This window comes from Mus pahari, chromosome 9, assembly GCF_900095145.1.
Source record: "Mus pahari chromosome 9, PAHARI_EIJ_v1.1, whole genome shotgun sequence".
NCBI lineage: Eukaryota > Metazoa > Chordata > Mammalia > Rodentia > Muridae > Mus > Mus pahari.
The window spans coordinates 72288582-72300185 of record NC_034598.1 but is presented as its reverse complement, the minus strand read 5'-3'; the positions used below and the strand labels follow the sequence as shown (position 1 = coordinate 72300185).

Here is an 11604-nt window from a genome sequence, read left to right as displayed (position 1 = left end):
CAAGGAGCTGAAGGGGTCTGCAACTGTATAGGTGGAACAACAATATGAACTAACCAGTAACCCCAGAGCTTGTGTCTCTAACTGCATATGCGGCAGAAAATGGCCTAGTCAGCCAACATTGGGAAGAGAGGCCCCTTGGTCTTGCAAATTTTATATGACCCAGTACAGGGGAACACCAGACCCAAGAAGTAGGTGTGGGTGGGTAGGGGAGCGGGGTGGGGGGAGGGTATAGGGGACTTTCAGGATAGCATTTGAAATGTAAATGAAGAAAATAGCTAATAAAAAAAGAAAAAAAAATATTGTTAAAATAAATTTATAACTATTAGATAATTATGTTCAAAGTACATATTGACATATTTTAAGATATACATGATCTTCAGAATAATAATACATAATAATAATAATACTTCAGAATAATAATAGAACAATGCCTAGACACATTGCTTCTAATCAAACTAGTGTCAATGTGGTAGTTATATATTTAATCATGTGTTTATATTACATCAGTTCTTTAAATACAACAGAAGGAATATTAGAACCTTACCTCTTCTGTATGATATACTTTTCAGGTAATAAGTTGAACTCTTGAAGCTGGTACTGACAAAGGGCCAAGAAACATCTTAGGTCTGTATGATAGTACTCTTCAGTATGGACATTGGCATAAGAGTTCAGCATGTCACCATTGAGGACTCTCAGAGCAGGTAAAGTTTTAAGTATAGAATCTCTATTAGAATCAGAGAAGAAGTTACTAAGATTGATAAGTACTTGTGTTTTAAATAACAATACATTTCACATAACAAGCATAGAATGTTTATCTCAGAAAATGTGTTTGATTTTGCAGAGGAAGGGATAGCTAAAATACTCAAAACATAAAATCCTGTCATATACAACATTGTCATATACAACATTGTCATATACAACATTGTCATATACAACATTGTCATATACAACATTGTCATATACAACACTGTCATATACAACATTGTCACATACAACATTGTCTCGTAATGAATAATAACCTCAGATTGCAAATGAGAGAACCAGTGTTAGAAACTTGGGTCAAAATTTGCAAAACAAAAAGGCTGCTCTTATAAAAGAATAATGAGAAAAACTTCATCTTATAATGATAATATTTTTGAAAATTGCTCTTTATAATTAAGGCAAAATTTTATGTGTCTCATTAAAATATAGTGTCAGTAGTGTTAAAACAGGATGGAAAAAGGTTTTTTTTTTGTATGATCAAAGACATCTAAAATTATTTTGTCTCTTGAGTTGCTAAAGATTGTAACAATAGACCTTTTGAGGCTTGGGCTAAAAAAAAAAAAATCAATTTATAATGCAAAACTCAAGAACAGGACAAATAGCAAACACTGAGGATCAAGCCAGTTATTAGAAGTACCAGCCTAAATCTTTCACAAACAGAGAGTAAGGCTGTTTTAATGCACTGGACAGTCACAGAGGAAAACTGGCCTGCTTCAACAAGTGAAACATATACTTAAAGAAATGAGATCCTCATAGAAAACCTGAAAAACCTATAACCAATGCCATAGAACAGAGAGATAAAACATGCTCATGGATAGGAGTCAAATGTTACCACATCAAGAGTACATCCCAAACTAATTTACAGATTCAGTTGAGTCTCATTCCGAATCCATGAAGGCATTTATCCAATATTAACAGACAAACTCAAATGGAGAGGTGGAAGGTCCAGGATACCAAACAACTGAAGAAGAAACAAATGTCAGACAGACAACATCTGATTTCTAGAGAATGGCTGAAGATTCAGTATGTAAGATAGCATGGATTAGGATTCGGTGGAGAACAAAAACAAGAACCAACACCAACACCAACACCAACACCAAAACCAAGAGCAACACCAACACCAACACCAATGCCAACACCAACACCCAAACCAATGCCAACACCAATACCAACACGAAATGAGACAAAAATAGGAACACAGTCTAATGAATCAAAGCTATGGACATTTACATGAAAAAGTCCCAAATATAGACATATTTATGCCTTTAACAAATGTTAAGTCAAAATGCATCATGGACATAACTGTAAAATGAAAATATATAGGAGATAAAAGAAAAATGGAAAAAAAGATAAACAGGGTAAAGAAACAAAAAAAAAAAACTAGAGCACTGATAATCTTTTAGATCAAACAAAAAGAAATCATGATCAAGGGAAAAAACATTGAAAAGCTGAATATAATTAAAATTAAAACTTCTGATGTATGGAAAATAGGAAAACAGGAAACTAAAACCTTAAGGGAGAAGAAAATATTTGAAAAATATAAATATAATAAATGAATTACTCAAAATATACAAATGAAAACCAAAACAAAGAATAAGACCAATTTAAAAATGAGCATGACAATGGAACAGATACCTTAATGAGGCAGTTTGAATAGGAATGATCCCCATAGAATAATATACATGAGTGGTTAGCCAACAGGGAATAGTACTAATTAAAAGGATTAGAAGGTGTGGCTTTACTGGAGGAAATGTGTCACTGAAGGTGGGCTTTGAGTATTCAAAAGCTAAAGCCAGGTCCACTATCTCTGCTCCTGCTGTCTGTGGATCCAGATGTAGAACTCTCAGCTACTCTGCCTGCTTGCCACCATGGTAAATACCATGACCATCATGGACTAAATCTGTAAGTCAGCCCCAGTTAAATGCTTTCTCTTATAAGAGTTGTGTGGTCACGCTGTATTGTCACAGCAATAGAGCACTAAGACATTTAATAGGAGTCTTTACAGAAGACAAGTATGTGGAAAGATGTGCCGCTTCAGATTCATGATGGATGTGCAAGGTAACACAGTAATGAGCTACCATGACACATCTTTGACAATGGGAAAAGCCCAAAACACTGATAACAATCAAAGGACAGGAGACATCTAGAGCAACAGAATTCTCTTACATTTCTGATATTAACCACAATATGTCACAGGCATTTTTAAGTACAGTTTCACAAATCTGTTGAAAGACTAAATATACTAGTCTATAAAATCAAGCAATAATCCTTAGGATTTATTTAAATGCATTATGAACCCAGGTCGACACTACCCTGTACAATCTCTGCACTGACAGCTACTTTATTCATAACAGCCTAAAGCTGGAAGCAAGCAAGTTGTCCTTCAGTAGGTGGGGAGAAATGAACTTGTACAGAGGGCTAAGAGATTACTGAGGGCCGAAGAAAAGCTTTTGGCCCAAAGCCAAAGCATGAAGAAAACAAAATTCATATTTAAAGAAAGATACAAATATAATGGTGCTTTTTACTGTTTGGTTCTCATTATATGATCCACATGAAAATGTGAAATTATGGAAGGAGGTTAAAAAGAACACGGTCTATCACAGATTAGGAGAGCAGAGGAGCATGGAGTCTGAAGGAAGTGGAATTCTCAATGAGGATTAACATGATCATGCACTTGCCAAAACCCATAGGAGATGTATTGAGCAGAGTAAATTTGACAGGTCTTTGAGTGACAACACGGTGTCACTATAGGCTTGCCCACTGTAACAAACTAACAATCAGGTGCAGGATATATACAGTGTGGAACTTTATACATGGTGCCAAAAGAGGACATGGGTCGCTGTACTTAGTGCTGGATTTTGCAGATGGCATAACAAGAATCTATTTTTCAATAAAAGGGAAAAAAACGAATGTCATAAATAGTTCACAGGTATGTGTAATAATAACTTGGAGAGAGATAACTAGTGGATATAAATTTATTAGATGTGTGACTCTCTTCTCTAATATTAAATTTTCATGGCAAAAAATTTAATTTTACTGGTGAAAAGGTAGCATGAGTAAATAAATATAGAAAAACTTTATGCAACCAATTCTACATTCTCAACTGACTTTAAGCATGGAATCCTTATGAAGACTTAGGAAAGGGTAAATCCTCCCCTGAAAAGGTTCAGGGAACTTTGAGGAAGAGGGGTTGCAAAGACTGTAAGTGGCCAACCAGATACAATCCCTGAATGGTGGGTAAGGTAAGCAGAGAATCTCACCACCAGTTGAGTAAGTATTAGCATCGGATGGCTGCTGAGAAAGGTGGGTTCCTTGGATTTTTTTAAACTTTTTATTAGATATTTTCTTCATTTACATTTCAAATGCTATCCCGAAAGTCCCCTATACCCTCCCCACACCCTGCTCCTCTACCCACCCACTCCCACTTCTTGGTCCTGGCGTGCCTCTGTACTGGGGTATATAAAGTTTGCAAGACTAAGGGGCTTCTCTTCCCATTTATGGCCTACTAGGCCATCTTCTGCTACTTATGCAGCTAGAGACACGAGCTCTGGGGGTCCTGATGTTTTGTTTTGTTTTGTTTTTTAATGGTGTGACTCATTGTAGGTCAGCTACTCAATGAAGCAGGTCTCCTCCTCAAGAGTAGTTGGGCTGCCTACACACACACACACACACACACACACATGCACGCATGCACGCATGCACGCACGCGCACACACACGCAGGCACACACGCAGGCACACACACACACACATGCACGCATGCATGCATGCACACACACACATGCACGCACGCATGCATGCACACACACACATGCACGCATGCGTGCATGCACACACACACATGCACGCATGCATGCATGCACACACACACACATGCACACACGCAGGCACACACACACACACAGACACACAGGACAAAAAGGAAAAGGAGAGAGAGGAAGGGGAGGAAGGACAAGAGCCTGAGTACTAGGAGATAGGTGGTAGGAAGGTGAAGGTGAACCTAGGAGGTATTGAGGGTGAATATAATCAAACTACACTGTATGAAACTCTCAAAAAATAAAATATTTAAAAGGAAAAAGGAAACTGAAAATTAGCTAATTCTAATAATTTTTAAATTGTAAATTAAAAAGCATTAGGCAAAAACTTGTAGTATTATCTTATATATCACAAATACCAACAAGAATTTGCCTAATAAAAATAAAAACTATTATTAATATCTCATTTTACAGAGAGGTTATAAAAACAATTATTAACCTCTCATATTACAGAGATTAGTTCACTACTTAGGTGAATACTCCAGGAACACTGAGTGATTAATATACATCAAATATTCAGAAGCAACAGCATTCAATCCAAAATAATTACAAAGTAAAAAGTCATTTTAACTGCGTATGCTAATATAAATCTAGAGGAAAATATAAAACTATTTTATCATATCCAAGATGATGTAAGTGCATATGACCCCACATATTTCATTTAAAGACAAATATTCCTATTTTATATAAAGAAAATAATGGGGAAAAGTAAGTTTAAGAACAGCACTGGATGTTGGATGTCTTCCAAAATATTGGCAGTTTGCAGTTATTAGCCACAACTCATGTATAAACAACCAAATAAAGAAGGGACAACACAATATTTCTACCAACCAATATTTTCTACTTGGCTATTGACAATAATATTGTTATATCAAGTATTTTATAGAGAGAGTAAATTTTCATTAAGAGTGAGCTAGCCCTGAATTTCTATGTGAGGCATATTTTGCTGTTGTCTTACTCATTTTAGCACACAAAAGTCCCCAAGCAATTCACTTTAATCAAATTAATTTGAAATTCTTTTAGATGTCAAAATTCGCTTGGATGTTCAAGACAGTAACAATATGTTACTATGAGACATATATTCAAGGTTCAAATAGGGTTTAGTGTTTTATTTTAATCATTTTTTTCCTTCCTTAAGTTTTGAAACGAACTGTCTTCAGACCTCTAAAAGACAACAGTGTGTAGATTGTCCTTAAGTTCACCAGTCAGACACTGGAGCTTATGGGGAATCTATGAGAAAGCTGATTAATGCTGGAAATGAAGGATAAGAACACTGTGAAATTCCGAGATTAGTTTTTCCAGCTGGGCTCCTCCTACTCAAGAGCCAAATCAATATTTCATTCAGTGAAAACTTCCTGATGCGTATTCTGCCACTTAACAAGCACCATTAATCATTGGTCAATGAAACAAATTCTCAGAGGAGATTTCAAATGTTGCCTGTGGATTATGTTTTAAAAGAGATTTTTTTTCAGTGCATCAGGTTTTTTGCATGTTATCACTGGCTTGACATGAAAGTAAGAAATCCATTGGGAAAATCTATAACTAATCCCTTTGTTGGTACCATGGGGTTATATAAAGTTCACCAAAGGAAACTGTATCAAAGTTGAGTTTGTCCTTTCATTAACAAATCCATATTTTATAGACTTGATTTTAAACCCTCTAGATAAATGAATATCTTCTTGTAGATAATGAAATGTATATTAGAACAATTGATCTCACTGAAATATGACAGGCTGAGTTTTTAATAAGGAAGTACACCAACCCAGTTTTATTTTGTCTGCCCAACTTTCTGAAGAAAAATAGCTTAAATGGTAAGTTACAAGATTTAACTGGCTCACAAGGAATTGACAAAAGATTGCTCCTCTACAGAAAAGCACAGTTAATATCAGAGTGGGTTGACTTGTTTCAAGTTTCCATTAATTCAATGATATGTGAGGAAATGTGTAGGCCAGTGATATTTTGGAAGTGTTTTTATGACACTCAAAGAGAATATAAACTATTTTCAAGTAATCTGAATAATTTTCATAAGAAATTTTGTATCATATTTTGTTTCAAGAACTGGTAAATATATGATATCACTTTATCAACATTTGGCAAAATGAAAATCAGATATCCAAGATATTCATGGATTATATAGGGATTCCTTACCTCCAGTTTATTTCCTGGAGTACTGGGTTTCCAGTAAGACAAAGCTCACGGAGAGAGTAGCATGCATTGAACCAACACATGACAGTTGTTAGATCTACAAAGAAGAAAATTTGTTAAAATGTATTTTTAAAATATTAAAAGTATAGGTGTTTTAAAAATAAAATGTCATAAATTAATCACCATTTCCCTATTACTCCATTAAAATGATTTTCTACACTTTTGCATCAGAGAGAGAGAGAGAGAAAATAGATGAGTATAAATTATGTTTCTACCATTTAGCAACTGTGTGAACTTGGGCAAATAATTTCTAAAGTTAAGCTTTAGTCTGTCTTGATGTATGAGGACTAGACGAGATGATGTACTTCATGTTCTACTATGATTGGAATGAAAATTATGACACCAAACATAAAGTAATAATTGTTAAAGCTAAATAAACACAGACAGACTCATATAGACCTATTATACTTTTAGAAGAAACCCTTGTAAACAAATCTGGGCTGCTATCCAAAGCAATGTGTGTGGACTTATTTCCCACAAAAAAATTAATACTGACTACAGATGTAAATGTATGTGTTCACATAAAGACACTGACATAACATACCCATTTCTCCATCTGACTCTGACAGAAAAGAAGCACACAAAGATCTCCCTGATCTTTCTTTGATCTAAGTAATTTTCTGTCTACAAACATATTGTTCCTCTAGAAATACTGTAGAATATAAAGTCTGTTGTGCTGGATCAAAGTAGAAATGTTATGAAAGAAAATAGAATTTATAGAAAAAAAGGATTGAGAAGAAGATGCTTAAATATTGAGAATTCATCACATGTCACTGGCAAAATGATGGGTATCATGCTGGCTGGAAAATACACAAAATAGCCCAGGTTGCCAGTGTCAGAGGAAATGACTAATAAATCTGACACTAAAACTTACGCGACAGTTTCAGGTATTGGGGCAGGGGGAATAAGAGAAAAGCCCTGAAGTCCAGCAGAATAAATAGAAATATACAACACTGAGGGGTAAGAAGTGGGGGGACCCTCTAGAATTTACCAGAGACCTGGGAGATGAGAGACCCTCAGGACGCAAAGGGAGAGACCTTAAATGAAATGCCTATCAATGGGGAGAGGGAACTCGTAGAGTCCACCTCCAGCAGAAAGATGGCATCAAGCAGATGGATGGGGTAGCCATCTCAGTCAAAACTCTGACCCAGAATTGTTCCTGCCTAAAAGAACTGCAGGGACAGAAATGGAGAGGAGACTGAGGGAAATGATATCCAGTGACAGAGCCAACTTGGGATCCATCTCAAGGCAAGGCTCCACAGCCTGACACTATTACTGATGCTATGGTGTGCTTATAGACAGGAGCCTAGCATGGCTGTTTGCTGAGAGGCCCAACAAGCAGCCAACTAAGACAGATGCAGATACTTAACAGCCAACCAATGAACTGAAGTTGGGGACTCCTGTGGTTGAATTAATGAAAAGGCTGGAAGAGGCTGAGTAGGAGGGCATCAAGGAAAACCAGGAGTTTCAACTAACCTGCACCCCTGAGATCTCTCAGACACTGAGCCACCAACCAGGCAGCATAGACCAACTGATATAGGTCGCCCTCCCCCTGACACCTATACAGCGGAAGGTTGCCTAGTCTAGCCTCAGTGAGAGAGGCGCCTAACTGTTGAGAGATTTATATACATATTTTTATTAGATATTAGATATCTTCATTTACATTTCAAATGCTATCCCCAAAGCTTCCTATACCCTTGCCCTAACCTGCTTCCCAACCCACCCAACCTGCTTCCTGGCCCTGGCATTCCCCTGTACTAGGGCATATGATCTTCGCAAGTCCAAGGGCCTCTCCTCCCATTGATGGCTGACTAGGCCATCCTCTGCTACATATGCAACTAGAGACACAGCTCTGGAGAGTATTGGTTAATTCATATCATTGTTCCTCCTATAGGGTTGCAGACCCCTTTCCCTCCTTGGGTACTTTCTCTAGCTCCTTCATTAGGGGCCCTGTGTTCCANCCAATAGATGACTCTGAGCATCCACTTCTGTATTTGCCAGGCACTGGCATAGCCTCACAAGAGAGAGCTGTATCAGGGTCCTGTCAGCAGAATCTTTCTGACATATACAATAGTGTCTGGGTTTGGTGGTTGTATATGGGATGGATCCCCAGGTAGGGCAGTCTCTGGAAGGTCTTTCCTTCCTTCTCAGCTCTGAACTTTGTCTCTGTAACTCCTTCCATGGGTATTTTGTTCCCCATTCTAAGAAGGAGTGAAATATCCACACTTTGGTCTTCCTTCTTCTTGATTTTCAAGTGTTTTGCAAATTGTATCTTGGGAATTCTAAGTTTCTGGGCTAATATCCACTTATCAGTGAGTGCATATCAGCAGAGGATTGCCTGGTCTGGCCTCTGAGAGAAGATGTGCCTAACCCTTATGAGACCTGCCTGCTTGGGGGGGGGGGGGTAAGGGAGGGGTGGGAACATCCTTTTAGAGACTGGGAGGAGGAACAGTGTGAGGGTGAGAGGGCAGACCAGGAGAGGGGATACGACTGAACTATAAAAAAATAAAAGTAAAAAAAATAATATCTGCATAAATTTTACATTCATGATACCTAAACTTTCAAACCACCAGTCAAAAGAAAATGTAGACACAAATTGTATACTTTTAGTGAATAGAAAACATTATCATCAACATGTATAATATTGAAAAAATGATATGTTATGTTTTCATACAAATACTAAGCGAAGAATTTTGGAGGCAATACTATTTGTTTAATATAAGGCAAAATTGGCTTATGGTGGCAAACTCAGATTGTGGCTGCTATTTGGAGGCGCCTGACTTGGAGTGGACTTGGGAAAAATATTTCAGGGTGATCTGTGCAATTTATGATGCTTTAATCAACTTTTAATAGGTGAACATCCAGGAATAAAAATTCTAGCGATGATCATTTTACTCATCTTTATATGTACAAGCACATATGTATTTATAACAACCCTTTGTGCTATTTGAAGCAGAAACTCGAAATCCTATTATTCAAAATAACAAATAGAATTCCACCCTTACCAGAAAGACAATTGTTGCTGACATCCAGCTTCTCCAAAGACACAAGATGAAAAAGTGGTACAATTGTGGCTAAACTAAAAAGAAAATATAAAAGACCTTTGAAAAAATTAGCAAGCATATTCTTAATATAATTCATTTGAAATACAACTCATTTACCTAATACAATTACATAATTACAAGAAATTATATACAATTATCTATAATTGCATAATACAATGCAGTACAATTAAAACATTGAGTAACAGTATTTATTAAAAATGTAAAAAGCCTAAGAATGTAAGTAATCCTATTATGGAAAATCGTTGTTCATTTTTAAAGAGAATTTACCATGGAACATTACAATAATGGAAGATTTTTGATTCATTTAAAAAAGAAATTACCATGGAATTGCACATTTCAGTCACAAATACCATGGGCTTTGATGTGTATTTGCTATTCAATTTAAAATGGGTAACTATTTGGTTATTATTTTTTTTTTGTTTTATCTTTTTATAAAGCTAGTCATACAGAAAATACATTATTTGTTCTCCCATCTTTAGTTTAATTAAACACATGGTCTAAATCTTTAAAGGACAAGCTTTGGGGGTTTACTATAATATTTTAAGTTTCTAATTTAAATAAAACTGTATCACTTCCTCCATTTCATCACTGTAGAGCATAGCCAATTTTCTATTATTATTCTTACAATCATACACACACACACANNGNNCTCTCTCTCTCTCTCTCTCTCTCTCTCTCTCTCTCTCTNTGTGTGTGTGTGTGTGTGTGTGTGTGTGTGTGTGTGTGTGTTTGTAAACCACAACTGGACACACTGTAGAGATTAATAAATTATGGGGAGCTCAGCTCCAAAGGATAGACCTGCATCACAGTTATGGAATCTTTGGCTTAGGGAACATCCTGAGAAGGGTTCAGAAAAACTGTGAGAGTCAGAATTGTCTGTGAAGCAGTTTCCCCTGGAAAAAGGTGTACTGGCATTATCAAGGGGCATTTGAACATGAAAGGGGGGATATATTTTAGGGGTCGATTTCTAGCCAAGAGTGTAGAGGCAACCAGTGACTACTGTAAGGAGGAAAGTGAGCCTCTCCCAGGGTTTAGATCACTTATTAGTTGCCCAATGAAGAGTGTAAACCTTGAAAACATATAGTGCACACAAATAACAAGAACATACTCAACATATTGTGTGTGTGTGTGTGTGTGTGTGTGTGTGTGTGTGTGAATATATACAAATACATATAAATAATAAGTCTGGGAGGAATAAGAAGAAACAACCTTATAAAATTTTATATTAATAGAATGGGTTTATCCTTGCCATAAATAATTTAAAATATATATTCTCATAATGTATGCTAAATTGTAATAATGAAATTATTGACACAAAATTCTTCTATTTATTTTCCATATTATAAAGGTCACTAGAAACGTTTTCAAGCAAGGAATATAAAATGATCTTTGACACATAAAATATATAGCATTCAAAATAAAAGCTGTTTTCACAAATTAATTTCATCTTGATTGGCATTTCTTTTGGAGACAGATCAATCAGTACTTTGTAGCATAAAAACACATTGCTATAGTTATTTGCAAATTAAAATCACACCAGTTTACCTGAAACTTTAATACAAACACTTATTTTCCTAAACTCATTATTATAACTGGAAATGTCTTTGTAGTTAACTCTTCCTCTCTTCCTGTTAGCATTGGGATTTTGTAATTGTTCATAACACTCAGATAAAGAAGAGCTGGGTCTAACATTAATAATAATTCTCTGTCATTTCTCTCTATGTCTTTCTAGTTCGTTCTCTCTCTCTCTCCTCTCTC

The 11604-nt window shown here is 36.1% G+C and overlaps 1 protein-coding gene across 1 annotated transcript in view; it reads right to left on the bottom strand.

The window, feature by feature from the left end:
- The window catches only part of LOC115064680 (leucine-rich repeat and IQ domain-containing protein 1-like), a 155215-nt gene that overhangs the window by 127008 nt on the left and 16603 nt on the right, over positions 1-11604 (bottom strand). Inside the window, exons 3-5 of the mRNA XM_029542030.1 lie at positions 9787-9860; positions 6725-6818; positions 545-724 (exon numbers count right to left, since the gene is read on the bottom strand). Coding sequence (XP_029397890.1) covers positions 545-724; positions 6725-6818; positions 9787-9860 — 348 coding nt within the window. The remainder of the gene's footprint in view (positions 1-544; positions 725-6724; positions 6819-9786; positions 9861-11604) is intronic.